Genomic DNA, 25,502 nt, shown 5'->3' with positions numbered 1-25,502 from the left:
CTCTCTTTCTCTCACCCCTAATCCATTCTCTGTTTCCTCTTCTCGTCGGATTTCTCCACCACTCACCGATATAACATATGAGATTAGATCTGACTTTCAAAATGCCTATAAATATTTCATGTTATGAAAGAAAATCACACAATATTTTTGTCCGTATATCATGTTATTTTACATAATCAAGTGAGTTTTAACAATTTTACATAGTCAGCAGCACACGTATTTCTCCATATATTATGTTATTTCACAGAATCACATGAGTTTTGTCAATATATCATGTTATTTCATATAATCACATGAGTTTTAACAATTTTGTACGACCAACAGAAATATCTTTTCAATATATCATGTTATTTCGTAGAATCATATGAGTTCTAACCTCCAGATGTTTAATATCCACCACCGTAAACACTACCACCGACAATATCACCAGTATGATTTTTTCCACTGCTGCTACTTTTATGTTTCTCTTCCGTTCATTGGATTGTTTTTTTTTTCTCTTTATTTCTTTCTCCACGAATATATATAGTTTGGTAATTACCATAACTCTAAAGTATATTTTGGTATTTATTTCACCTTGACCCCACTTTCAAAAGAGTTAGTTTGCAAAGAAATCTAACATAAGGTTAGTTACTTAATTTATTTTTATTTTATAGTCATCTACCAAAGTTGCTCTAAAATTTAAGTTTTGGTAGGTTACAAATATTAGTTCCCCTATACTATTAATAATCATAATCCGATTTAAAAATTTTAGAAGTCTAAACAAAATTAGTGAGGATAATCAATACTAGTATATAAATTCGGTTGTTGGTAAATGTTCAAGGCCGGTCGGTATTAGCCTTAAGTGTGTTTTAGGTGTCAAAATATAATAATTAACTGTGTTGTAGACTGTGTAGTAGTTGAGTAAAGTTAATAAGGAAGAGTTTGCATCCTAGCTAATTTAGCTTTACGATAATTGTGGAGTTGATTTACAATTTTTTTTTGTCTACGTGTTGAATGTTTTTGTAGATCCGTAAAAATACTACGAGTCTACGAAGCGGCCATGTTGGTAACCATTAAGAAGACTAGTAAAAAAAATGAACATCCTGATCCTCAATATTTTTTTTTGTTAAAAGTTTTCAATTTATAAATATATATATTTAATTAGCTATTTTGGGAATAGGTCCATATAATAATTATCCTCTTAGAATTCATTCCAATTACGCCAAATCAAACCAGATAACAAAGACCAAAATCGACATGAATATAAACCAATCTAAACCAGTAGCTAACCGAAATAAACCAAAAACCCTAATCTACAATCGGAGAACTCGATCGGAGCGACCTTCCCACAAAGCTGCGGATATTCGCCAGAACAGGACCACCGGCGAGCCAGGAAGATGGGAGTCGAACAGAGATAGTGACACAGGACCATCATCATCCCGCCACCGTAGAGTTGTGAAAAGAAGGAAGAAGAAACCGATCTAGCAATCCGGAAGCCATAGATCAGTTGTGATAAAGATAGAGTAGTAGGGAGTAGATCTAAAAAGCCATCGACGATGGTTTAGTCTTGCCTTTCCGGCGGTATACCTCCCCCATCAAACCACCAGCCATGACAAAACCTCTTGCGTCTCCAGCCGTTCAGATCTAGTCACCGTATCTTTCTCGTTCCTTGCCGAGAACTTCCTTCTTCTAACCACATAACCACGCTGCCAGTAAAGCTCTTACCGGAAGTGTCCTGCGGATGAAGCGTCATGGACCAGTAGCTCATCTTTAACGCCAGAATCGCCGGAGGAACCCTTCACTCGGTGCACAGAGTTGTGATCAGAAGAAGAGAAAGGAAGAGAGAGGAGAGAGCTGCGAGTAGATCTCACACGTTCACCTCTCTATAAATGTTTTAAGAACTGAATAGCGAATTGATCCTCAACTTTGTACCACAAGTTTGAGAATATTAAAATCCTTGTAAGGTTATGAAGCTATTATCAAATATACCAATTGGGAGTGTACTAGATCATTGGTAAGACCAAAGTACGGCGAAAATATTTCACTTTAAACGACTTTCTTATGATATACGTAAAAGTATGGGGAAAAAGGTTATGAAGCTGTAAAGATAAGGTAAGGTTTTGAAACCGATTTTTTTTAACTATGCATGTAAAATTGATGTAATTTCCTAAATCTATCAACTTGCGTGACGAACATTGCCAATCGCACTATCGATACATGCAGAAACGACAAAACGCATGTTGTCTTCGAAATAATTAAATTGTACAACTTTCTACATTGAAATCATATGGTTTATGACTTTATGTTATACAAACAAGCTGACACAATTTTTTATATTTTAGACTTGATCTAATTCTGGCCAGAATATAGTTTCGAAGCATGAATTAGAAATGGTGTGACGAATTGATATAGGAAATTATAAATTTTCACGATCGATGAGAATACGTATGGTTCTAAAATTCTATCTAAATCTATGTTTGACGTCAAAAAAAACTGTCCTACTCAACACATGTTCAATCAATTTTTTGAATCAGGACTATATATTATTAAATCACCTCAAAGAGTTCCAATAATCTTTTTACCTTTAGTTGAATGTTAAAAATACATATATTCATCAGTTGCCTTCCATCTACACATCCCATAATTACGAAATGACTTATATAAGTGGTATTCATCTTCCCAACCATTCACAATCATGAACAAAAACACAAAATTAGTTAATATTAAAGTCATCATCATACAATTCACACACCTATAGGCACAGCACAGTACTAGTATATCTTGTAACAAAAGGTAGAGTACAAACTAATATAATGACGACCAATACTATAAGTTTGTCGAAGTGGTCCATATTGATATACTAAAATAAAGATCATATCCCTTAATTTAGTTAACACTTAACAGTATGGCTGGCTTAAAGTTAAACCCCAAAAATTTCCGTTAAAATAGCCAGCTCGCTCTCCCATTGTCATAATGGAGAAGTGAGAACAACTTAATGGACGGTGTGATCTCCAGGAATAGCGCACCATTAAATTCCATGTGGGCTCCCACACTGGAACCCTTCTCTCTCTCTCTGCTATACGTGTCGGTGTGTGTGACTCCACAAGATACAAAATACTCTTAGAGATGGGCATTTCTCTAATTTTCTGTAGCTATTACTACAAATTTTCCATTTTATCGGTAATAATAAATACTATAACAGTTTCCATAATTCGTTTTACTTTAATCATCTTCATCTCACCTTTATTAACTACGTTATAGTAATTTACTTTTTATTGTTTATGTTAGTGTGTGCTAAATTCCCGCGGAGTTGAACGCGGCATTGGTTTTGGCTTTTACATATATCTTTTTTTTTTAAATAGTATCATTTTTTTTTTGACGATCAATTTAAATAGTATCATTTATTATACAAAGAATATAAATTTAATTCATATTGACAAACTCGTGACTTGAGAGATAGAATAATATTTCACTTTTTTTTTTTTACGAAAATAATTTTATGGATTTATTTGGTTAACATAAAAACTTATTATTATTATTATTATTATTATTGTCCCCCCTTCGGCTTCTTTGAATGAATGTTCAATGTTGTTGTTGTTGTTGTTTTTTTTAATTATTATTCCCATCGTACATACAGATCACAAAAACCCAAAGACACCAGTCTGAGTCCATCTCTCTCGCTCGGTCGCTCGCTCGTCGTTGAGCTTCGTTTCTCCACTGATTGTTTATCCAAATTTCTGGACTCACGTTTGCTTTTTTTGATCGCATCTTCTCGATCCATGTTGTGTGTGTTTTGATTTAAGTGAGAGAGTGGAGATCTGGAAGCAAGGAACAGAGGAGTTGTGTGACAGTCTTAGTACTGTTTTTTGGGATTGATGGAAGTGGAGAGAAAGCAGTGAGGGAATGAAGTTTTACATATCGGCGACGGGGATTAAGAAGGTTACGATATCGAATCCAGGCGCAGGATTCGGAAAAGGAAGCGGAGGAGGAGGAGGATGCTCGGCGGCGAGGAGATTCTCTGGTCGGACCTTGTTACTGTTGCTCCTTCTGCTCGCCCTCGTCCTCCCTTTTATCTTCGTCAGGTTCGCGTTTCTCGTCCTCGAATCCGCCTCCGTTTGCGATTCTCCTCTCGGTACCCTTTTTTTTGTTCTCTCCTCTTTTTTTTCTTTTCTTTTTTCTCATTCTTAGTAATTAGATTTCTCATATCATCTGCTAAACTTTGGTAAAACTAGGGTTTGCAAATCTACCTAACTTATGGATTTTAGATAGCTGCAAATGTGTGAATTCAGATTGATTAGGATAAATCTTCTTTCTTCGTATTGAATGCTGCTATGTGTGCCTTCTTCTTCGTATGGTAATTTAATAATACTTTATTACTTTTTTCGTTTGACTCTTGTATATTCACAGATTGCATGGGACTGAGACTTCTCCGTGGGGGCGACACATCTCTGGTAACCTTTTTTTATACTATACTATACTAGTGCCCTAGTATTACTCTTAATAAATTTTTTGTTACATTATTCAAGTTTACTAAACGTCTTTCTTCATAGTAGTAAAATTCTTATGTCGGCAAATATTGTTTACCTAGGTAGGTACGTTATATTTAAGATATTTATTCATGTGATGATTTTGGTTTAGCTAGTCTTATAATCATTTCACCTTTTTAAAATGGATGGGAAACCAGAGAAAAATATTCAACACTTGCCAATTTGTCATAGTGCTGTGTTATTAAAAGGGGAAGAAGATATGATTGTGTTGTATGGGAACCCCCAATAAATTAAGTCTTTGCCAGCTGTTTTACGTTAGTGTTGCTGGTGTCGTATAGCGAGTGATGAGATTGAGCTTGCCTCTTGGACCTGGGTAGGGTAAATATGTAAAACCCTCATAAATTATCTATGTCATTGTCTAGGATCAGGAACGGAGAGAGAGATGCAATACTGTAGTCTCTTAAGGGTGAAGTTTTGCTGGTTTCTGATTTGTGGATTGTGATTTTTCTCTAGTTAAGTTTTCTATCCATGCAATCACTTTTTCGTGTATCAATTTACTTTGATAGTATATATATATAGGATGATTTTGATAGATCGATTTGTTATTATTCGCGTTTGATCTGATGTCAACATGTGAGCTTTGTCGGAAACGAGCCCACAAAGTGGTTTCTTATCAAACTATTTATCTTTTTTTTTTACTTTATCTAGAATATTGCATGCCCTAGAGAGTGTAATTAGGAGCTACCTTGAGGGAGCTTGCTTTTTTTAGTCGAGTTTGTTAAGAAAAACAACAAAAATCTTCGTATGGATTGCTATACATGCCATAACCAATATAGTAAACTTTAGTTAGATGTAGGAGTTTCAACTTTCCCCACTCAGGTTTTCTTGTCTGAGAGGACACGTGGCAGTTTTTTGCTGCCACTAGAAAATGCATAGCCACTTGGTTTCATTCTCCTTTATACGTAGCAACAAACAGGAACAAAGAGAAACGAGACAGACGGATAATTCCAATAGATGACTTAAAAAAAGGCTTTTGCATTGCAGTTTTGTTGTTTTGTGTCATGAGTTGATGTAAAGACACTATGACAGCTTTTCAGTTAGTAACAACTCACACGGCAAGAAATTAATTGCGTGTAATTTGCTTCTTTCAGAAAATCGGGGAAGAGTTGACACGAGCGCTAGTTGAAGAGACAGATCAGGACGTTAATGGAAGAGTTACAAAGGGCTCATTGGACTCATTCGACGACCTTGTCAAGGAGATGACGTTAAAACGTCGTGATATAAAGGCGTTTGCTTCTGTGACTAAGAAGATGGTATGTCTTTACACAACTTTGGTCATGACTGTAGTATCAAGTTTGGTGCAGGGTGAGATTATTTACCGTAAGATGTGGTTTTTGTTTGAGCTGCTCTCTGCAGATGCCTTTGTCTTGTCCTTTACTGACCAACTAAGATGCATTATTGGAATTGAGATTATTGGTGTTTAGATTAAGCACAAAGAAATGGTGGTTCTAAGATCTTTTAAAGCATACAAACATAAGTCTTCTTTTGTTGAGAAGACAAAAGTTTATTCTCACTCATGTCAAGCATCTTCTCCTCTGGTCCTTCTATTATATGTGACATTTTGTTCTCTTTAATTTTCAGCTGTTGCAGATGGAACGTAAAGTCCAATCAGCTAAACATCATGAGTTAGTGTACTGGCATTTAGCCTCTCACGGTATTCCCAAAAGCCTCCATTGCCTTTCCCTGAGATTAACTGAAGAGTACTCTGTAAATGCCATGGCACGAACGCGTTTGCCTCCACCTGAATCCGTTTCCCGTCTGACCGACCCATCTTTTCACCATGTTGTCATCTTGACTGACAATGTTCTCGCTGCTTCCGTCGTCATATCTTCTACCGTAGAAAACGCTGTGAATCCTGATAAGTTTGTCTTCCATATCGTTACCGACAAGAAAACCTATACCCCTATGCACGCTTGGTTTGCTATGAACTCTGCTTCATCTCCGGTTGTTGAAGTAAAGGGACTTCATCAGTATGATTGGCCTCATGAAGTGAATTTCAGAGTTAGAGAGATGCTAGACATTCACCGCATGATTTGGAGACGGCATTATCAAAATTTGAAAGACTCTGATTTTAGTTTCGTGGAGGGTACTCATGAGCAGTCCTTGCAAGCTCTAAATCCGAGCTGCCTCGCCCTTTTGAATCATCTTCGCATCTACATTCCCAAGGTAAAAAGTTTTTACCCACTCAACTCCTCTCTGAGCTATATATCATTTTGAAAGCCACTTTTGTTTGGACCGCGCAGCTTTTTCCAGATCTCAACAAGATAGTTTTGTTGGATGATGATGTAGTAGTACAACGCGACCTTTCGTCATTGTGGGAAAAGGATCTCAACGGTAAAGTTGTCGGTGCAGTTGTTGACTCGTGGTGCGGAGACAACTGTTGCCCGGGAAGAACTTACAAAGACTACTTCAACTTCTCACATCCTCTGATTTCATCAAACTTAGTTAAAGACGACTGCGCTTGGCTTTCTGGTATGAACGTCTTTGATCTAAAAGCCTGGAGACAAACCAATATCACAGAAGCTTACTCTACATGGTTAAGACTCGTGAGTATATTAATAGATCGATCTCATTTCTTCGTTATATTATCAGCACTCCAACTAGTTTCTGATTCAATTTAACTGCAGAGTGTTAGCTCCGGGCTACAATTATGGCAACCAGGAGCGTTACCACCTACGCTACTTGCTTTCAAAGGACTCACACAGTCTCTTGACCCATCGTGGCACGTCGCTGGACTAGGATCTCGATCTGTAAAATCCCCTGAAGAGATTCTGAAATCTGCTGCGGTTTTACATTTCAGCGGTCCAGCAAAGCCGTGGCTAGAGATCAGTAACCCTGAGGTACGATCTCTTTGGTATAGATACGTAAATTCCTCCGACATCTTCATTAGAAAATGCAAAATCATGAACTGAGAAAGAGAAAAAAAAAACTGATTAGAAACAAATAAAAGAAAAGAGAAAAAAAAAAACTGAGTGATAAAGCCAATACTTGCGGCTGTACGTATGAGAGAACAGAGGGAAGAAGGTTTAAGCCTTCAGCCTCTGCTCATATTTTCTCTCATGTCCATATACTAAACAGTAATTTAGAGGAAGGAAGGATATTATATTAGACCTTTTAAGCATATCTAGCTTTTTCTTCATTATCTCTCAACTAGATAGCAAAGATGTATTTTTGTTTAATTATATAGCTACACATATTGTAATAATTCATCACATAATAGATGTTTGTAAGTTTGTATTCTTTGTAACCCATAAGTTATCTATGGACATATTTGTATCATTTTATCAATATTTATAATGTTACTACTCTCTATCCGAAGCTGTTTCTATATGATGATGATTGATAGGCTTAGGCGTCTAGTCTTTTATGAACAAACATATGAAATTTATCTTCGGTGCATCCAGATTCATGAATTTTGGTTGGATATTTTATGCCAATTTTAGTTGTGTGTTTCGATTATTGACAACGACTCAACTAGTGGTACGGTATGCCGTAACGGGGTTTAGAATTTGGATTGATATATTGTTGTAATTAGGCAATAGAAACAAGAGTTCTGGTATTCCCATTTATTATTAGAACCTAAACTATGAATAAGAAGTTGCATTATAGGATATATATATATATATAATAAACTCTCTAGTCTCTCTCTCTCTCTCTCGTTTTGATGGGGACGAAACAAATGTTCATGTTCTGGTTTACACAAGTTGAAGAGGAGGTTGGTCTTGGACGGAGAATTGCTGATTCGGTTCAAGAAGGTTCACCGGAATATAGTTCCGATTATAGTGATGCGACTGATGTGAAGACACACCGGACTCGTAAACAGTCGTCCCTTGTATCACATTCGATTCCTGCTGATCCGGATTCAATCTGGCGCCTTCGGCTATCTGTTAAACCCAAAATTCAAAATGTTTGCTCGTGATATTAATTACTTACACAATAGAAACTGATATTCGGAACAGAACGTGGCTAACCTTAGCTCGCAGATACATGTTATCATGTTGCAACTCCATTTCCTACATGATTTATGGGAAAACTCAAACACGTCAGAAAGACAGACTGAAAGATCTATTACTTGGAAAGGAAGAAACGTTGTTTACCCTCTTTTGCATATACTCTATCTCTGCTACTAACATCTCGTTCTGCGAAATTTCACACTAGAGTGAGAAAACAGTTTAAAATAAGAGAGAGACAGAGAGAGCCTTGCGTAGGTTTCACCTTTTTGGATCGGACGCGGCTGATTCCTTTTTCAAGCCGTCCTTCGAGATTCTTGAGTTCCTTGAAGTTCAAGGAACCAAGTGATTCTCCAACGATATGCCTTCAGTTTATAAACATAAACATTATGAAAAAGAAAAAAAAACCTCTGAAGAAAATTACAAACGAACTTTTGCAACGAACCAAATTAATTAAGTGAAATAATACCAATATTCGGAAAGTAAAACAGTTCCATGTCGAACATGCAAGCAATTCAAATAAACCAAACTAAAAGATAGAAGATGTGTATAGAAAAGAAAACAGGTTTCAATAATGATTAGTTACAGTATTCATTTTTTTCTATCTTTGTACCTTAATATGATTATTTATGAAGTCAAGCCCAAAATTTATATGAACTGAAACGGAACTAAAATAAAGAAAAAAAAATTGATTCCAGTTAGAATTTCTTCTTGAACAAATCGAAGCGCTCATCGTATATTATTATAGTAGAGTGTTCAAGAAACAAGAAATTAACCAAATCAGAAAGGTGGAAACCTCATGAAAAGTTAATGAGTTACCTGTTTGAATTCTGAATGTCCCGAATCTGCCTCCGAAGCTTAGAGGCTTCTTGCTGATAATACTTCAGAATACCATGCATACAAAACATATCAAATCAACCATCAAAGCTGCTTCAATGCACATCAAGCTAGAACCTTCGCTTTTTGTGGGTAATGTGAATTATAATTATTTTTATTTTTTTCAACACTACTTGATCATTAATGAAAACAAGGAAAAAAAAAAGGATAAAACTATACCTGAGTATTAGCTTCGGTTACGGAAGGAGGGTTGACAGCATCAGAACAAGCTTTCTTGTACCTTTCAATTGTACCCCTCACACTAAAAAGATCCATAAACAATCATATATTTAATTTAACAAATATATACTTTTAATATATTGGTTAGTATAGGAAGGAGAGACTCTTGATTATAGTCTTACAATTAATTTTTTTTTTTCAGGCCAAAAACCTTAAAATTGACGAGAAAGGAATGTGATGGCTTTGGAGTTAGGACCAGTTTCTGACTAGTACGAGGAGAAAATTTCAATTTATACACATAGTCCAAGACTCCCAAGTACAAGTTACATCACTAAACAATGAAATTAATGAAAGTAAGGATAGATTCTACTACTTACTATGCTTTTAAATTGGTAATTAGGGTTTGATGAGGAATATATAACAAGTTTCATGCCTATTATATGATTCAGTGTCATCAAAATATGTACATATATTAAAGATCAGTCACTGTTTTTTTTTTCTGATTAGCAAATAATGGAGCACAGAATGCCAGAGATTCCTATTGGCTAGTACCCTTTTAATTTCCGACACTTCTCTGAGTTTTCTCCTCTCATATTAATATCCAATGCGTACATGTCACACACACACACACACACACGTATACTGTATATATATATATATATATTCTATAACGGTCTGTATTTTAGTTACATTATTATTTGCATAATATTACATTTGATGACTAATTCGAGTGTTCATCTGTGTGTTTTTACTGTCAGAACTTTGAAGGACTTTTTCAACTATAATCATTTTTAGAATGGAAAACCAAACCTAAGACTGCATATAGAATATAGATTATAACACCTAATGTCGCGGCCCTTAAACTACATCGTTGGTTAAATTAAATTAAAACTGTAAAGTATATATATGAATGTTGTTGTGTAGAAATAATACAATTTGAAAATCCAAATGTGCACCCAAAGATATATAGGATTATCAATCACATATAAGACCAACTCAAAAATATTAAATGATTGAAGGGATCCTAGCCAGTGACAACTCATACATAAGTCTTGATTATTTCCATATACGTAAATCGTGTCGTAAACCCAACTGATGAAACCCTACTTATAATTGAAGAAAGAAATTTGATGGGTCGTCGTCAAAATTGAAGTATCTTATAGAAAGAAGCTGACATGCTACAGCTTCTAATGATTTGCAGAAAAAAAAAAGAAAAAAAGAAGCTAATCAAAAGTTGAGAAGACAAGACAGCTTTTTCTCTTCTTCTTCATTTGCCTATATACAAACACACACACATATATACACATGTGTATATGTGGGAGAGTTTTTTATATGAGAGAGAGACTCATAACTCTACCTTGCTATGGAGATATTAATTTTTAAAAAAACAAGTGTAAATCCAGGATTGTAAGTTAACAAAAACCCTAATCTTGACTCTCAATCTCCACTTCCACATCATTTTAAACTGAGATTATTTTAGTAAATCGAGAAGTTAAGAAAGATCAAGAAAGTGCAAGAGAAGCACGTACCTGTTGTTGGCGTACTCGTATAGACGGCCACGAGTGGAGAAGATAACGAGAGCAACCTCGGCATCACACAAGACAGAGAGCTCATAAGCTTTCTTGAGAAGACCATTGCGTCGTTTGCAGAAAGTTACTTGACGATTTGTCGTGTTCTCTATCCTCTTTATTTCGATCTTTCCTCTCCCTATCTTCTTGCTACTATCTGCTTCGTGACTACTTCCTCCTTCCTCCATTGATCCTATCATATCACCTAATTAATGAATCAAAACACGCACCTACGTATATATATATATATATATATATATATAGAGAGAGAGAGAGAGAGAAGGCTAATTAATCTTTGATGATACATCTCTTTGCAGATCAAGAATAACCAAGAAATAGATCAAGAAATTTGTGAAAAAAGGAAAAAAAAATCTTTGATAAAAGAAATTTGGGTTAGTAAATCTACTTCATCTATATATAACGATAAATTCTCTATGCTATAAAACAATAACCAAGAAATATATATACCAAGCCCTTGAATTGGTAACACAAGAATCAGAGATTCAAATGAGAAAGAAAGAAATTATGATTATAAATCTTTTAGTTTTAGGGTTAATCTATACTACATATATTACCGTACCTGAATTGTCAAGATTATGATAGATCAGCAAACAAAAAAGGAGACGGTGGGTGGTAATGGAGAAGCTGTTCCTGAAGACTGAAGAGATACTATATATTCTTATTATTATTTATCTCAGTACCACTTAACTGCTGCTTCTGCTTTTCTAATTATGTTGTTCTTTAAAAATATATCTTTTTGTTATTTCTTTTTAGTTTATGAGTTTCATTTGAAGGAATATTATCTTTGAAGGTATTAAGACCCTACTTGCTGAAAACAGAAGATGATGAGTACGTAGTTTTCTTCTTTGAGCTGAATACACCATAAGAAAAAAGAATAGACCCAATAATATCTAACAATTGTCCAAAACGCACATATATACTCAACAAAGCTAGAAACTCACACTTTTTTATTCTCTATACATGCATATACATAGATATAGTATCTATAAGTGAGATGTGTATTTTTCTTTTTGCAGAAATTGAAGAGAAATGAGATAATGTACAGTAATTGGTTAATACTAGTAAGAAAGAAAAGAGAGAGAGAGAGAGGAGTAGGTGGAGGACATTGAAGGAGGACCATCCAATTTCTTTCATGGGAAGAGGAAAAAAGAGAGGGATGGGGCTCTGTTTTCTCATCAGAACCATCTTTTGGAAACTCCCTTATTTTTGGTAGTCTTTCTCACCTTTTCTCTCTACCATTTTTACCCTTCTGCGTTACCCATTAAGATGCTCCTCCTATAGCTCTCTATATCTATCTACATATGTGTTTGATTGATAACAATCAGATTCAAATTTCTAGAATGGGTATATTTGATATAAGCCAAACCAAACCAAGTCTAATCGAAGCCAACTTGTAGATAATCTGATATCAGTTTAAAAGGTATTCTTTTATTAATGTTAAGCAAGATTTTCTTGATAAGTAAACTTTTATAATGATGAAGAGTTATGTTAACAAACTCTCTTTTGCAAGATAACTTGAGAGGAGAACCCTGAAATAACATAAAATCAAGTGTTACTTAAAAGGAAAAAAAAAAGTGTTGCAACCTTTGAAGGATTTTTTTAGAAATCGTTTTTTAAACCAAAAGTTAATGGTAGGGAAATGTGACATATGTACAATATTTTGGAGGGATTTTTTTGCGTGTGTATATATTTAAACGCAATATACAAATGTCCCCGATGGATTGGAATCTCAAATGAAAGAAATTGTAAATATTAATAAAGAAGAATTTAAATTATTCATGAAAAAGTCGAAGCCAAGATAGACACATAGAGACGTAGGTGCGGTGTATAATATTGGAGAAATGATGATGACAGGGACATGCATGTGAAACTTGCCTCAACTTCTCCTAGTACCTGAGTCCTTTATGGGAAATAGGCGTATTAACAACTTGTTTATTGTGCTTTTCATCCTTCTTCTTTGTTATTCTTTTCATTTGAGCCCCCTCCTGTGAACATTTTGGATATCTTAGTCTTGCACCCTCTTAGTTTTACGTTCCACAAAAAAAAATCCAGACCAATGAAATCATATCAGTCTTTTCTTTGCCGTGGGTCATCGAGTGACAACAACGTTGATTAGACATATAGTTTCAATTCGGAGTATCTAGACATCGCTCATGAATATTCAAAATTTTTTTGAACATAACCCGTCTATTTCAAACATTTTTCATAAAAAATAAACTTAGTGTACGTAGTATTAGTTTGACAAAAAAAAAAGTGTACGTAGTATTAAACTACAATTTAACAGATTATTATATATATTTAAGGTTAATTTTAAGAGATTAATTTCAGGAGGAGAGGAGTCATATGTGAAAGTAAAGAATTTGACATTACTATGTCTATGGGTGGTGGTTAATCTTCTCGCACATATGAGAAAGACTAATCTACTAGAATACGTAACTAATCTTCCGTGTGTATTGTGTCCATATATATGTAGAAACATTGAATCTTGATTATAAGTTTATCCCATTTATTGAGATTATATAACTTGCAAGTTTTCCAGTGTAAACATCTGTTTCTTAGTCAATAAGTACTTATAATGACAACTTAGCGACGGAACAAGAATTAAGGAAATTCAACAAATGGTGAATAATCAAACGTATAGTCATAATCATCCACAACCCTTTTTAGTTTTTACACATTTCACTTTTTTTTTTTTTTTTTTTTTTTTTTTTTTTTTGGCAAACACACATTTCACATTTAACAACTTGTTTACCAATAGAAACTCTCTTTGCTCCATACCTCCCTGCCTTTCCTTGTACTAGTAAAATTGCATTTTATTTTTTATTCACATAATGCATAATTAATAGGTCAAAATTTATCTTTAATTGTGGTAAGTCATTTCAAACTTTTGGAATGACTCGTGTTTTGCTTGATCTTTGTGGGAACAAAATTATGGTTACCTCCACCAACTAATCTCTCATAGTTTTGTTTCTATTAGATGCAAGTTTTACAATCATTAACAAGTAATACTATTACCACCCAACGGGTGATAAGTTCCAAATATAACAGAGTGTGGACAAAAAAAAAGTTTAGCGGATTCGGATCAGCTGATTAAGGCTTTTCAATTTGTCAAAAGAAGTGTAAATTAAACATTCACTAGCTAATAATCTCACATATAGGAAAAAACATAGCATACAAAAACACACAATTATAGATGCAAAACATACCAGGGATGGCTAAACCAATAAGAAGGTTATTTTGTTTACCTCTTAGACTTTTAGAATTGTGATTTTCTAATTTGATGGCCAGCAAAAAAACTCTTTCCCGTAGTTTAAGCCACCTTGCATTGGCAACTTGGGGAATTTATGGTTCTTCATTGGAAATTCCTCTACAGATGACGCTACCCGCTTATTTGTTGTTCCATTACCGTTTATATAAGTAGATGACTTGGACCCATAGAAGGACACTTGTTGTTGCTCAATGGGATTGATGAAAGACATGCCAGAACCAGAGCTCTCAAATGAACTTTGAGGCCAAGGAGCCTGTGACCGTCTAGTAGAATCCGCGCAGGAGAAAGGCAATCCAAAAGGTGGTTTTCTAGCATCATGTTGGAGACCAATATCCACATTGTTGTAAATAGATGGAAAAGGTAGTTGTTGCTGGCTGAATGTGAAACTGTTTGGTTCCCCTAAACCATATCCGTGGACGCTGAGATCCCTATCAGACCATGGAAAAGACGCGAGGGAGCAACATGGATTCATAATTGTGGGAGGAAACCCTGAATTTGGAACAACATCTGTTCTTGATTGAGAAGCCAAGCTGACATGTGTTTCACAAGACAAAGGAAAGAGATCCTTTGAAATATCATGTAGCAAAGCTTGGCTCCAACTCTTCTCCAGCGTTGTGGTTGAATAATTTTGTGAAACTTCAAGTGTTGTCCTACGCCATAGCAAGCTCTGGTGAGTATGGCTCCCAAGAGAGGAGTAAACTGTAGAAGCATCCGGTGCAATGATCCTCTCGCCTGTTCTAACCGTACCTGAGTAACTTGTTCCGACAGAAACATCTTTACCCATCAGCCGCATTGTTGCTTGAGAGTTTTGTAAACACAAACCATCACGCTTTGAAATCATATTTCTGTTATCTAGGTTCCGATGCAGACTATTCTGCTTCCACATATCGATTGCGTGGCTCCTCGGATTGACTTCAGAAACCGGTGAATGTACAGTGTGACCGCACTCTTTATCATCAGTGTTTGTGAAATATGCTTTTTCTGTAAAGGTCTCATCAAGGCCTAACCTAGCAGGAAAGTACTTGTGGCGTTTCTCGTTATGCACTACACTGTCTTTGGCAAGTTCTGGCTCAGTTAAATGCTTCTTTTCACTGGAAAAGTCCATTACATTTGCCAGTAAAAGATCATTTTCTGTTGTTCCAGATTTAGAGGAACCAGTACATAAACCAGACCGATCAAAACTTCTACAACTCTCTCCAGTTGCATCAACTAGGTCACCTTGTAAATTTAGAGGGAACCCTAAGATCGCCTCTCCCACATGCCTTTGCCTATTATATATAACTGAATTTTGCATCCATTCAACTAGAAGTGGATCAAAAGGTGATTGGTAAGGCAATGTCCCGCAATGCAAATCAGCTGATGCAGGTTTTGGTGAAAAAGCAGAACAACTTCTGTACGGACTCTCACTCGCAGTAGAGATAAACGACTGAATAGGTTGAACCAAATGTCCCTCTCTCTCCACATCCAATGCATCCTTTACTCTTTCATGTGAACTAAGATGTAGTCCAAGAAAACAAGAAAAGTCAGATTTTGCTTGAGCATGACTTGGTTTTCTTTCTGAAACCGCAGGCTGATGAAACTTGACTTGTTGCCTAGATTTTAGATGCATAACGGCACTGTTCTGATCATTCGACATAACCTTCGGTTGCTTGTCAGCTACAGATGACTGATCCTCGGAGGAAGAGAGACTCAACTTATTCATTTCCAAGCAGCAGAGTTCCAAAGAGGCAGCAATTTCCTTCAATTGAGTAGGACTTCCACATTGATCAGAGAACAACACATGATGATGCCTCTCACACTGAGTTTTCGACTTATCAGGACTAGTCACAAAACTACCTTTTCGTTTAGCCATCAAAATTGCAGGAATCTGAAACTCAGAACCATGATCTTCACTGACTGATCCAGCCTCGTTGCTCGTACGAGGTATAACACCAGAGCTTTCTTCTTTACATTTATCAACCTGAATGCACACCAACACACTAGTGTTAGTTCACACGGATGCGTCCACATACTACTAAAAAGAGCTAAATACAAAGGGCAATGTAACATAGAGAAGCTCGAATTAGTAAGTTTCTCTTAACGTAATCCTAACACAATCTGTAATTAGCTTTTAAATAAATTTTAAGTAATAAGTATGAATTTATAATGACATATATTATGAACCTTGTTAACAAAATTCCGATCACCGGAATCTTTGGACTTGTTGTTTTGAATCGTCTTCTTCGTCTGCACCACAAGATCTTCTCTCCTTCTCTTTCTCTTTGAACCGATTAAGACGTCGTCGGAATCATCATCGCTGAGCGGTAACTGAATCTTCGGCGCCGCCGCGCAAATCTCGACGATGGAGCGCTTCTTACACGGTTTAGACTTAGCATTGGCCGTACGACGAGAGACAGGATCGGAATCATCATCATCCAGGGCAACCGGAGGAGATTTCGTAAGCAGCGAGGCTAGCTCATGCGACCACCACCGGAACTTGGAAACGGTGATGGGAGGAAGAAGGGAATGAATAAGATCACCGGTGATATCTCCGGAGAAGGGCCAACATTTTCGTACTTGAACACTCCTTACGTTACGCGTGTACTCTCTACGATTACGACATTATAAACAAATATATATAAATTCACCAAAAAAAAACGCAATGCGAGCGAGCGTCTCACACATCACACACGCACCTGATGGAGAATCCTCGGTGTTCAACCTCCATGGAATCATACAAAGTCTTGAGAAGAGAACGACCAACCAGAGGAGATGATAGAGATGATGAGTGAGAAAAGATGTTTCAGAGTTTCCCGCTTCTAGAGTTTCTCTCTCTACAATGGCGCTTTTACGTGTATTTATTCTTTTACAGCTTTTTTATGAATGAATAATTCAATTTTTATATATATAATTAATGGAGCTGAAAGCGATAGAGGAGACGGCAGCTGAACCAAAAAAAAGCTAATTTCAGAGTCTAACCATTAGATTTAGGCCTACCCCTCACGCCGCTTGCTTGCCTTCTGATTCTGCTACTAGTACTAACCTCCCCCCTACTACTACTACGATACGGCCTTCTATTTTATATCTATCTGTAAAATAGTAGTAGGTAAAAAAGTTGTCAGAGCTTATGTGTTACATTAGTCAAAATTCTACAGATTCGATTTGACGTAAGACTGAGAACTGAGAAGTATTAGTACTCCACAGATTTTTTCAAAATCCAAAAAACCAAAAAAAAAATAGGACGATTCGATTTTGACCTCATCTTATATTTATTTTGGGTAGCAATCACCTTTTTTATCGGCTCGAGGTGGTCACTGGTCTACTTTTTTTTACGACACAAGTTAAAGAAAAGAATTTCAAATTGTGTAATTTAACCTCCTAACTAATCCAAATACTAATTACACTATGCAAACTCGAATTAGCTAAGAGATATCGTTACCACAGCATAATTATAATAATACACACCATGTTCATTCAGATAAACAAAACCAGCCGTGATGCCATATAAATAAATATACAAAGAGCTATTAAAAAAGAAAAAAAAAAAAAAGAACGAACTTGATATTGTTTTCCTTTTAAAGGCAAACAAACCAGAGCTATATTGGAGGAGTCTCATCTGGTGATTGAGCTTGATGAACGGTTACTACTCGGATTCACATAATCTCGCTTCTTAAACAATCTGAACCTTGGAATGCATCTTCCTACCATCACCTATTCGTATTCACCATTTAACCGTCTCAAAATTACTAATTTGAGCGTGTGTGTGTGATATATATATAGAGAGAGAAAGAATGAGTAACCTTCCAGCTCGTTTTGCGTGCAATTCGATCACTTATTATTTCCAAAGCAGAGATGATTTCTCGAAACGTTGGTCTTTTTGATGCTTCTTTGTCCCAACAATCCTGGATTAGCCTGCCAATAGAGAAAGAGAGATCCTTTGGCTTTCAATAGCGGAGCCATGAATGAATGTTGTTTCAAAAACAGGATTACTTATTCAATAAACTTACTCTCTTAACCCGAAAGGATATGATTTCGCTGGAGCATTGAATGGTGGGCGTTCATCTTCAATATATGCTTTAGGCACTTCGCTTTCTTCTATCTCATGAAACGGTACACAACCTTCTATCATCTGTTAAAAATTGTTAACACTCTCAACATCATACTTGAGATTAATGGTGTAACACACAAAACTTAATTAAGAAGCCTCGCAGCTCTCTCGGTTGCTTTACCTCTTGTAATATCAAAGCGAAAGAAAAAATATCTACTTTTGTATCATACTCTTCATTCCTATAAACTTCTGGAGCCATATATCGCCCTGCTTAGCCAGAACAACAACCAAGAGTAACATCAGCATAAACCCACCCAAAACGACCATTAGGTTGGTGGTAATCTAGCTTTAGACAACAAAAGCTAGCTGAGGACATCAGCATACAGAACTCGTTAGAGCAATTTTTTAATATTATCAGGTAAGGGAACTTACAAGAACTGTCCAATGATGTAACAGGTCTGTCCTTTTTAACTGTCTTCTTAAATACCAGCAGCTTGCTAACTCCAAAGTCTGCAACTTTCAGATGCCCCGAATCATCCCGCAGTATGTTTCTGTTCTCTTACTCGAACAAATGAGAACCTTTTGGATATTTTCGATATATGAAATAAAGTACAATACAAAAAATTGTGCAATGAAATAAATTATACTGATACAGCCAAGAGGAAAACATACGGAGGTTCTAGGTCGCAATGGATTATTGCTTCAGGTTTATGCTCATGCAAATAATTCAAACCCCTGCAAATAAATGAAGGGATACCATAGAGATAATCAGAAGCCACAGGCCCACAACAACAGAATTCATGTTTAATTGCAAGCGGTGATGCATTAATATGAACCTGCATGACTATGAAGAAAATATAAAAGTACAGAAAATAGCCACTTAACCTAGCAATTTCAAGTGCGAACTTCACTGCATGCGCTGGCATTAGAGGTCCTTTCCTGTCTAGATATTGTCGAAGATCTCCCTACAAATAAACATAGTAATTTAATACTTAGAATAGAAGCATAGCTTTATGCAGTAAAATATGACACTGAGCAGTTTTCAGAGGTGAAGATATATATTCATCTTCAACAACAAGTCAACAATTAAACATCAAACCCATTCTTCATGTCATATCTAACCAACTGTCGAGATAACCAAAGGACTAGCTAAACAATGCTGTCTATATTTTGTAAGCTTCTTGAAATCTCCTAAACCCAAAATTTCCAGAATGTTTATAGGATTCCAACTGCTAGTGTTATTTTGAGACTAGGATGATAATTTGTAAATCTAGAAAAGACATACATCCTTTGAATGTGGGTTATACAGATTGAGAAAGAATAGGACCTTTGGTAAATATTCTGTGACAATCATCATGGGGGTACTTTGAGTAACTGCCCCAAGAAACTGAACAACATTGGGATGGCGTATCTTTTGAAGCAGTGCAAGTTCGTCCCTAAACGCATTCCTGGATACCAGAAGGATATTTTAAAACTGTTAGCGAATAATTAATACAACCATACAAAGAAATCGATGGAGTGTTAACTCACACTTTGTCTTCATCAGTAAACATCTCCTCTCCAAAGGCCTTAACAGCCACGTCAATTCCACGCCATGAAGCCTTGTGAAAGGTACCCTGTCGACCACACAGACAGTAACAGCAAGTGTGAATATACCAATTCTTTAACTAGTAAAGCTGTTGCCAACGAAAACTCTTACTAAAGATATCTGGAAAGAAAGCAAATGAAAAACAGCATCAAAAAAAAGATTGTGCAAGGGAACCAACCTTTGAAATTTTGACAGAGTTAGAAAAATCAAGCTCTGTAGGATGAATCTCATACTCTGGAACCTCTTTATCAGTTAGGACATGCATAGGAGCAATCTAAATTCACAAACGAATATTAAAGAAATGAATCAGTACACTGATAAAAGTTATAAACATCTATCGAAAGACTTAATGAGGGGATAACACATACCGGAGGCTTTGCACCATGTTGTTCCAAAAGTTTAATCACATCATGATTTTTGTAATACACTGCATCTGCAAGAGGCTGTTAAGATAAGATCAATCACGAATTATTAACATCATTATGATCCGCTCCACTTAAGTCTCCCCAACCACTCATCCTAATTTGGGGCAATTGCTAAAGCACATATGCTTTGTGAGGCAATTCGTCGAACACAAAACGAACTATGAGTCTACGAGAAGTCAACTCAATTCAAAAAGCAGATAAAGTTCAGAGCCCAGAAGGAGTTTTTAAAAATCGCGTACCGTACTACCCCATCGGTCCATGGTATCAACCTTAGCACGACGGCTGAGCAGAAGCTGAACCACATCGGTTCGTCCTTGGCAAGCGGCGACGTGAAGAGCAGTACGGCCATCGATGTCACGGTAATCGACATTAGTTCCCGAATCCAACATCTTATTGATCCCATCGATATCACCTTCGTTGGCTAGATACATTAGACGAATCGTCGGATCCACGATCCCAGCCGAAGCCGCCGCCGCCAACTCGTCGTCTTCATCTTCCGTAAGCGTATCTATCGTGGTTCTTGATTCCGGCGCAAGCGATGACTGCCTCCCAAGCTTGAATCTCGCCGGCGATTTGGGAGCAATCGTCATGTTTTCAACGGGGGAAGACTTGTGTGAGTCTGCCGCAAGCAATATGAGCTGTAAATAGAACTGTAACGGCAGCAGCAACCGAAAAGAAAAGTTAAAAAAAAAAAAAAAAAAAAAAAAAAAAGCCCAACCAATCAGCAGGGCTTTAAGGGTTTGCCTCTTAATGCGGGTGAAGTATCATAACTCGTTATCCTCCTCCTCACTCATGTTTTAAAAATTATAACTATTTAATTACACTTCCCTTTCTTTATTAGAAAGGCTAATTGCTTTTTTGAATTTTTGAATAAGGGAACAAACAAACATGATTAGTGGTAAAAGCAAATGGTACAAAAGGAGTAATAAAACAAAAAAAAAGTGTGAGTGGGAAATATTGAAACACTCTAAAATCACAATAAATTGAGCCAGCTACTTTGTAATTAAAAAGCAGCTAATGGATTTGATTACAAAGTAGCTAATGGGCCGACCTATATACTATTCGAAATTAAATATCTGGATTTGAGTCCAATAAATAGGCCCATTATCGAATAGATATTTTTAGTTAGCAAGCTGAGGACGCCAATCGACATCTATCTACTCTATCCACATAGCGTCTGTAAGTCACTCGCTCGTGTTGCTCGTGTTACTAAAACAATTGTCCCTCACTTTGAGCGAGTAGTCTTCACCGCCAGTTCGCGCGTTTGTTACAGAAACGAAAGTCAAAGTCCCAGGATAAAACCGACAGATAAGCCTCTTTGGACTTTTGACGAAGAATGTTATCCGTTGATCTAAGCTAAATCATCTAATCACCGTCGACGCGCGTCCGTTTTCAGTACTCTTACCCGCAGAGAATACTATACTCAGCTACTACCAAAATTAGGAAATGGGAAAGGATTACAAAAACAAAAGTTCTTACCAAAGATTGTTTCTTCTTCGTCTTCTTCGCTTCCTTGTTTGAAAATTGAATTTTGTTTTTTTTTTTATTAATTGAGGTGAAAAAAAAAATGGAGATTTCGGAGAGAGTGAAAGCTCGATTAGCCGTTCTCGCTGCGCACTTGGCGGTATCTGACTCTGTCGGATTGGAACAGGTGTTACCGGCGATCGAGCCATGGTGCACATCGGCTCACATTACTGCTCCACCGTACGGATCGCTTAAAGGAAACCTGACGATCGTTGATGAGCGTACGGGGAAGAAATATCAGGTCCCTGTCTCAGAGCATGGTACCGTTAAATCCGTTGATCTCAAAAAGGTATATAACGACGGAATTGTGAAAATCCGAGTATGATTTGACCATATGAGATGGAATTTGATGGATTTTTACATGTTTTGGGTGTGCAGATAACGACGGGGAAGGACGACAAGGGGCTTAAGTTATATGATCCAGGTTACTTGAACACGGCTCCTGTTCGATCTTCGATTTGTTACATCGACGGAGATGAAGGAATCCTACGTTATCGGGGTTACCCAATCGAAGAGTTGGCTGAGAGCAGTACTTTTATTGAGGTTGCTTATCTCCTCAGTAAGTCTCTGTTCATCTCGTAGCTTATTGTTGTTGAAAGTTATCATCTTTAATTTTTTTGTTGGTTGGAAATGGTGCTTCCTAGTGTTGTCGTGTTTGTGGTTTGATTTACTTCTTATGTTTTTTTCTGGCAGTGTATGGAAATCTGCCTTCTCAAAGTCAGCTAGCTGATTGGGAGTTTACGGTTTCTCAGCATTCAGCTGTGCCACAAGGAGTATTGGTGAAATTTCTTCTACTCTTTTCCTCACATACTAGTGCAAATTCCAAACTTTGTATCAAAATGAATCTCTTTTCAAAGAGGGATTTCAAAAACGATTTCTTGTGGGTGTCTTTTCAACTATTAGTGCCTTATGTCTTATTCACCATTGTGAATATGATTATGTGGTATATGCTTAGTAAACGAATTTTGATGCTGATTTTTTTATAGCATCTTCGACCTAAGACTATTTCTGAATGTTTTCACAGGATATTATACAGTCCATGCCTCATGATGCACACCCAATGGGGGTTCTTGTAAGTGCGATGAGTGCACTTTCTATCTTTCATCCTGATGCAAATCCTGCTCTTAGTGTAAGTTTTATAATCCTGTTCTTTTCCTACTGTTGAGATGTGCTTTTTTCTGAAATTGTCAATGCCAATTCGCATTGCTCCGTTTGTTTGAGTTCTTGATTTCACAGAAGTTCTCTCTGGGTGCAGGGCCAAGATATTTACAAATCAAAACAAGTTCGTGATAAACAGATTGTTCGTATTCTCGGAAAGGTATTGTTGTGTCTGTTGTTTGTTTCCTTTACTGTATCTGTGAATTAGTTGCGGGACTAGAAAGAGGTTAACAACGCGTTTGCAGGCACCAACAATTGCAGCCGCTGCTTATCTGAGGACGGCAGGCAGGCCTCCTGTTCTCCCTTCAGCCAATCTTTCCTATTCAGAGAATTTCCTCTATATGCTGGATTCAATGTACTTCCTTTCTATCTTGTCTCTTTCTTTGATTAAACGCTTGCACTTGAAGAGGCTAGCCATAAAACTTGTGCACTGCTTTGGTCAGTTAGATCCGTTTGTAGTTTCAAACTTTCAAACGTGTATGTAACAGGATACATTCTTTAATCTTCCAATGATTACAGGGGAAATAGGTCTTACAAGCCTAATCCTCGTTTGGCTCGAGTTCTGGACATCCTCTTCATACTGCATGCTGAACATGAAATGAACTGCTCTACTGCTGCTGCTCGGCATCTTGCCTCTAGGTACTTATTTATCACTGGTTAGAGATATTCATTCAGACTACTATGAGAGTATTTGAATCAGTATTGTGTTTCTGCAGTGGTGTTGATGTGTACACCGCTGCTGCTGGAGCTGTTGGAGCGCTTTATGGTCCCCTTCATGGTGGCGCTAACGAGGCTGTGCTTAAGATGTTAGCAGAGATTGGGACAGCTGAAAATATTCCAGATTTCATCGAAGGCGTTAAGAACAGGTAACTCAATGTTTAAGAACTACAAGCACCAAGTAATTTGAATTGTGATAAGTCATGCCACTAATGTTATATCCCTTTCCCATGTTCTCAGAAAGAGGAAGATGTCAGGTTTTGGACATCGTGTCTACAAAAACTATGACCCCCGAGCAAAAGTCATAAAAAGACTGGCAGATGAAGTGTTCTCTATTGTTGGTAGGGATCCTCTCATCGAGGTACTGTAGATCATTGGCTCACGTATCTCTCTTAGTATATGGTTTGTCAAATTCCTTCTTATATAACATGACTGTGGTTTAAAAACTATTTGATGGATGATGTTTCAGGTAGCAGTTGCCCTAGAGAAAGCGGCACTCTCTGATGAATATTTTGTTAAGAGAAAGCTATACCCAAATGTTGATTTCTACTCTGGATTAATCTATAGGTAAGGACACTGCTGAGTCATTTGAGAAAAACCCTGTAACCATTAAGTTCTTTACCTGAATCTTGTGTGTTGATAATTGAAATGGGAAAAACCACAGGGCAATGGGATTCCCACCAGAATTCTTCACAGTCCTATTTGCAGTCCCGCGTATGGCTGGATACTTGTCGCACTGGCGTGAGTCGCTAGATGATCCTGACACCAAGATCATGAGACCCCAACAGGTACAAAATATATTACGTGTTGCTACTTACACTTCTTTGATAGATCAAAAGGTTTTTGTTTTGGCTCATGGCTCATTTTATTGTGTGGCTGGATAGGCCTATACTGGAGTGTGGATGAGGCATTACGAGCCAGTGAGAGAACGAACATCATCCAGTGATTCGGATTCGGATAAGTTTGGTCAAGTTTCCATTTCGAATGCATCAAGAAGGCGTTTAGCTGGATCTTCTGCGCTTTAGTCTCAATCCTAGTATCCTACTACTACTACGTACACACCAATAAAGAAGGAAACATTGGGATACCTCTGGCCAAACAAGAGAGTCTTCTCAACAGTCTGCGTTGTTTTCTTTCCCTTCTCATTTAAACAGTTAATAATACATCCCATTGTTATTGATTGTCTGTTCTTTTCTATGATTGAATAATAATGTTGTTATAGGGAAGACATATATTATATTTGAAATCGCGCTTTTATCAGGAAAGTTCGAAAGAAGATCTTGTTCCTGTTAAACATTGCACATTGCTGTTATGCTGTAGATTTATATTTTATCACATTAATTTGTCAAAAGTTAACCACCAAATCATATGATTCATATCCTTTGAAATCGACTGAATATTCTAGAGTGGGTATGTAATGCAGATTCTATATACCCAAGTGGTAGCAACTATGCTAATTTTGTGATGTAAAATATTTTGTTCTCACACTCTATTTATAATTTGCCTCGGAGTTGTCCTATCAGTTTGTATCATTGCCATTTGCCAATAATTATATTTTTTTCCACTTAAAAACGTTAACGAGGAAGACGATCGTGAGAAGCGTGAACAAATACAAATTTGGCGTTAGAATAACAAAAGCCTGGAGAACGTGACACTTGAAAGGAAAAAGTAAAG

The 25,502-nt window shown here is 36.7% G+C and overlaps 5 protein-coding genes across 16 annotated transcripts; 2 read left to right on the top strand and 3 right to left on the bottom strand.

Moving 5' to 3' along the window:
- Positions 1-3,075: 3,075 nt before the first annotated feature.
- LOC104781792 (putative galacturonosyltransferase 15) lies at positions 3,076-7,838 on the top strand. Of its 4 annotated transcripts, none has more exons than XM_087511551.1 (7): positions 3,420-4,111; positions 4,387-4,430; positions 4,889-4,978; positions 5,618-5,779; positions 6,108-6,692; positions 6,770-7,072; positions 7,154-7,838. In XM_087511551.1, the coding sequence occupies exons 4-7, from the start codon at positions 5,726-5,728 to the stop codon at positions 7,436-7,438; spliced, it is 1,227 nt and encodes a 408-aa protein (XP_087367677.1). In that variant the 5' UTR covers positions 3,420-4,111; positions 4,387-4,430; positions 4,889-4,978; positions 5,618-5,725; the 3' UTR covers positions 7,439-7,838. The 4 variants fall into 4 exon arrangements, with proteins under 4 accessions (XP_087367676.1, XP_010504844.1, XP_087367677.1 ...); XM_087511552.1 differs by having other exon boundaries at positions 3,532-4,061; XM_087511550.1 differs by lacking the exon at positions 4,889-4,978 and having other exon boundaries at positions 3,076-4,061.
- Positions 7,839-8,077: 239 nt separating this feature from the next.
- LOC104781791 (agamous-like MADS-box protein AGL1) lies at positions 8,078-12,410 on the bottom strand. Of its 5 annotated transcripts, none has more exons than XM_087511553.1 (9): positions 11,927-12,410; positions 11,681-11,758; positions 11,062-11,293; positions 9,533-9,614; positions 9,296-9,357; positions 8,742-8,841; positions 8,624-8,665; positions 8,498-8,539; positions 8,078-8,410 (listed from the first exon to the last, which is right to left on the bottom strand). In XM_087511553.1, the coding sequence occupies exons 1-9, from the start codon at positions 11,982-11,984 to the stop codon at positions 8,222-8,224; spliced, it is 885 nt and encodes a 294-aa protein (XP_087367679.1). In that variant the 5' UTR covers positions 11,985-12,410; the 3' UTR covers positions 8,078-8,221. The 5 variants fall into 5 exon arrangements, with proteins under 5 accessions (XP_087367679.1, XP_087367683.1, XP_087367680.1 ...); XM_087511557.1 differs by having other exon boundaries at positions 11,062-11,305; positions 12,063-12,279; XM_087511554.1 differs by having other exon boundaries at positions 12,063-12,252.
- Positions 12,411-14,175: 1,765 nt separating this feature from the next.
- Positions 14,176-17,532, bottom strand: LOC104781790 (uncharacterized). Its single transcript, XM_019244317.2, has 3 exons — positions 17,065-17,532; positions 16,553-16,976; positions 14,176-16,349 (listed from the first exon to the last, which is right to left on the bottom strand). The coding sequence occupies exons 1-3, from the start codon at positions 17,094-17,096 to the stop codon at positions 14,394-14,396; spliced, it is 2,412 nt and encodes an 803-aa protein (XP_019099862.1). The 5' UTR covers positions 17,097-17,532; the 3' UTR covers positions 14,176-14,393.
- A 254-nt stretch (positions 17,533-17,786) lies between these two features.
- Positions 17,787-21,255, bottom strand: LOC104781789 (serine/threonine-protein kinase 12). Of its 5 annotated transcripts, none has more exons than XR_015597531.1 (13): positions 21,148-21,255; positions 20,669-21,048; positions 20,373-20,447; positions 20,183-20,278; positions 19,947-20,032; positions 19,744-19,864; positions 19,302-19,381; positions 19,089-19,151; positions 18,849-18,995; positions 18,598-18,683; positions 18,376-18,497; positions 18,169-18,280; positions 17,787-18,079 (listed from the first exon to the last, which is right to left on the bottom strand). XR_015597531.1 is itself a non-coding variant. In XM_010506535.2 (13 exons), exons 2-13 carry the CDS (start codon positions 21,017-21,019, stop codon positions 17,981-17,983), a joined length of 1,410 nt encoding a protein of 469 aa, XP_010504837.1. In that variant the 5' UTR covers positions 21,020-21,048; positions 21,148-21,212; the 3' UTR covers positions 17,787-17,980. The 5 variants fall into 5 exon arrangements, 3 of the variants coding, with proteins under 3 accessions (XP_010504837.1, XP_087367675.1, XP_010504836.1); XM_010506535.2 differs by having other exon boundaries at positions 18,849-18,967; positions 21,148-21,212; XR_015597530.1 differs by lacking the exon at positions 21,148-21,255 and having other exon boundaries at positions 20,669-21,142.
- Positions 21,256-21,757: 502 nt separating this feature from the next.
- LOC104781788 (citrate synthase 2, peroxisomal) lies at positions 21,758-25,122 on the top strand. The gene is made up of 12 exons (XM_010506533.3): positions 21,758-22,242; positions 22,332-22,512; positions 22,647-22,732; positions 22,978-23,082; positions 23,209-23,271; positions 23,357-23,466; positions 23,631-23,750; positions 23,828-23,977; positions 24,069-24,189; positions 24,298-24,395; positions 24,493-24,616; positions 24,713-25,122. Exons 1-12 carry the CDS (start codon positions 21,997-21,999, stop codon positions 24,851-24,853), a joined length of 1,545 nt encoding a protein of 514 aa, XP_010504835.1. The 5' UTR covers positions 21,758-21,996; the 3' UTR covers positions 24,854-25,122.
- Positions 25,123-25,502: the final 380 nt, after the last annotated feature.

This window comes from Camelina sativa, chromosome 4 (assembly GCF_030686135.1).
Source record: "Camelina sativa cultivar CO46 ecotype springtype chromosome 4, ASM3068613v1".
Classification (NCBI taxonomy): Eukaryota; Viridiplantae; Streptophyta; class Magnoliopsida; order Brassicales; family Brassicaceae; genus Camelina; species Camelina sativa.
This window is presented reverse-complemented; position numbering and strand designations above follow the sequence as displayed.

Excerpts from the sequence above, each read along its gene's own strand:
- LOC104781792 (XM_010506542.3), top strand. The coding sequence starts at position 3,883 with ATGAAGTTTTACATATCGGCGACGGGGATTAAGAAGGTTACGATATCG. Across the intron at positions 4,112-4,386 it reads CGTTTGCGATTCTCCTCTCG|ATTGCATGGGACTGAGACTT; the intron begins GTACCCTTTTTT and ends GTATATTCACAG. Across the intron at positions 5,780-6,107 it reads CTTCTGTGACTAAGAAGATG|CTGTTGCAGATGGAACGTAA; the intron begins GTATGTCTTTAC and ends TTTAATTTTCAG.
- LOC104781791 (XM_010506538.3), bottom strand. The coding sequence starts at position 11,984 with ATGGTGTATTCAGCTCAAAGAAGAAAACTACGTACTCATCATCTTCTG. Across the intron at positions 8,842-9,295 it reads GACATTCAGAATTCAAACAG|GCATATCGTTGGAGAATCAC; the intron begins GTAACTCATTAA and ends TATAAACTGAAG. Across the intron at positions 8,411-8,497 it reads ACATGTATCTGCGAGCTAAG|ATAGCCGAAGGCGCCAGATT; the intron begins GTTAGCCACGTT and ends TGGGTTTAACAG.
- LOC104781790 (XM_019244317.2), bottom strand. The coding sequence starts at position 17,096 with ATGGAGGTTGAACACCGAGGATTCTCCATCAG. Across the intron at positions 16,977-17,064 it reads CACCGAGGATTCTCCATCAG|AGAGTACACGCGTAACGTAA; the intron begins GTGCGTGTGTGA and ends TCGTAATCGTAG. Across the intron at positions 16,350-16,552 it reads ATCGGAATTTTGTTAACAAG|GTTGATAAATGTAAAGAAGA; the intron begins GTTCATAATATA and ends GTGTGCATTCAG.
- LOC104781789 (XM_010506535.2), bottom strand. The coding sequence starts at position 21,019 with ATGACGATTGCTCCCAAATCGCCGGCGAGATTCAAGCTTGGGAGGCAG. Across the intron at positions 20,033-20,182 it reads ACTCTGTCAAAATTTCAAAG|GGTACCTTTCACAAGGCTTC; the intron begins GTTGGTTCCCTT and ends TGTGGTCGACAG. Across the intron at positions 18,684-18,848 it reads TACATCATTGGACAGTTCTT|GGCGATATATGGCTCCAGAA; the intron begins GTAAGTTCCCTT and ends CTGGCTAAGCAG.
- LOC104781788 (XM_010506533.3), top strand. The coding sequence starts at position 21,997 with ATGGAGATTTCGGAGAGAGTGAAAGCTCGATTAGCCGTTCTCGCTGCG. Across the intron at positions 24,190-24,297 it reads GTAGGGATCCTCTCATCGAG|GTAGCAGTTGCCCTAGAGAA; the intron begins GTACTGTAGATC and ends ATGATGTTTCAG. Across the intron at positions 24,617-24,712 it reads AGATCATGAGACCCCAACAG|GCCTATACTGGAGTGTGGAT; the intron begins GTACAAAATATA and ends GTGGCTGGATAG.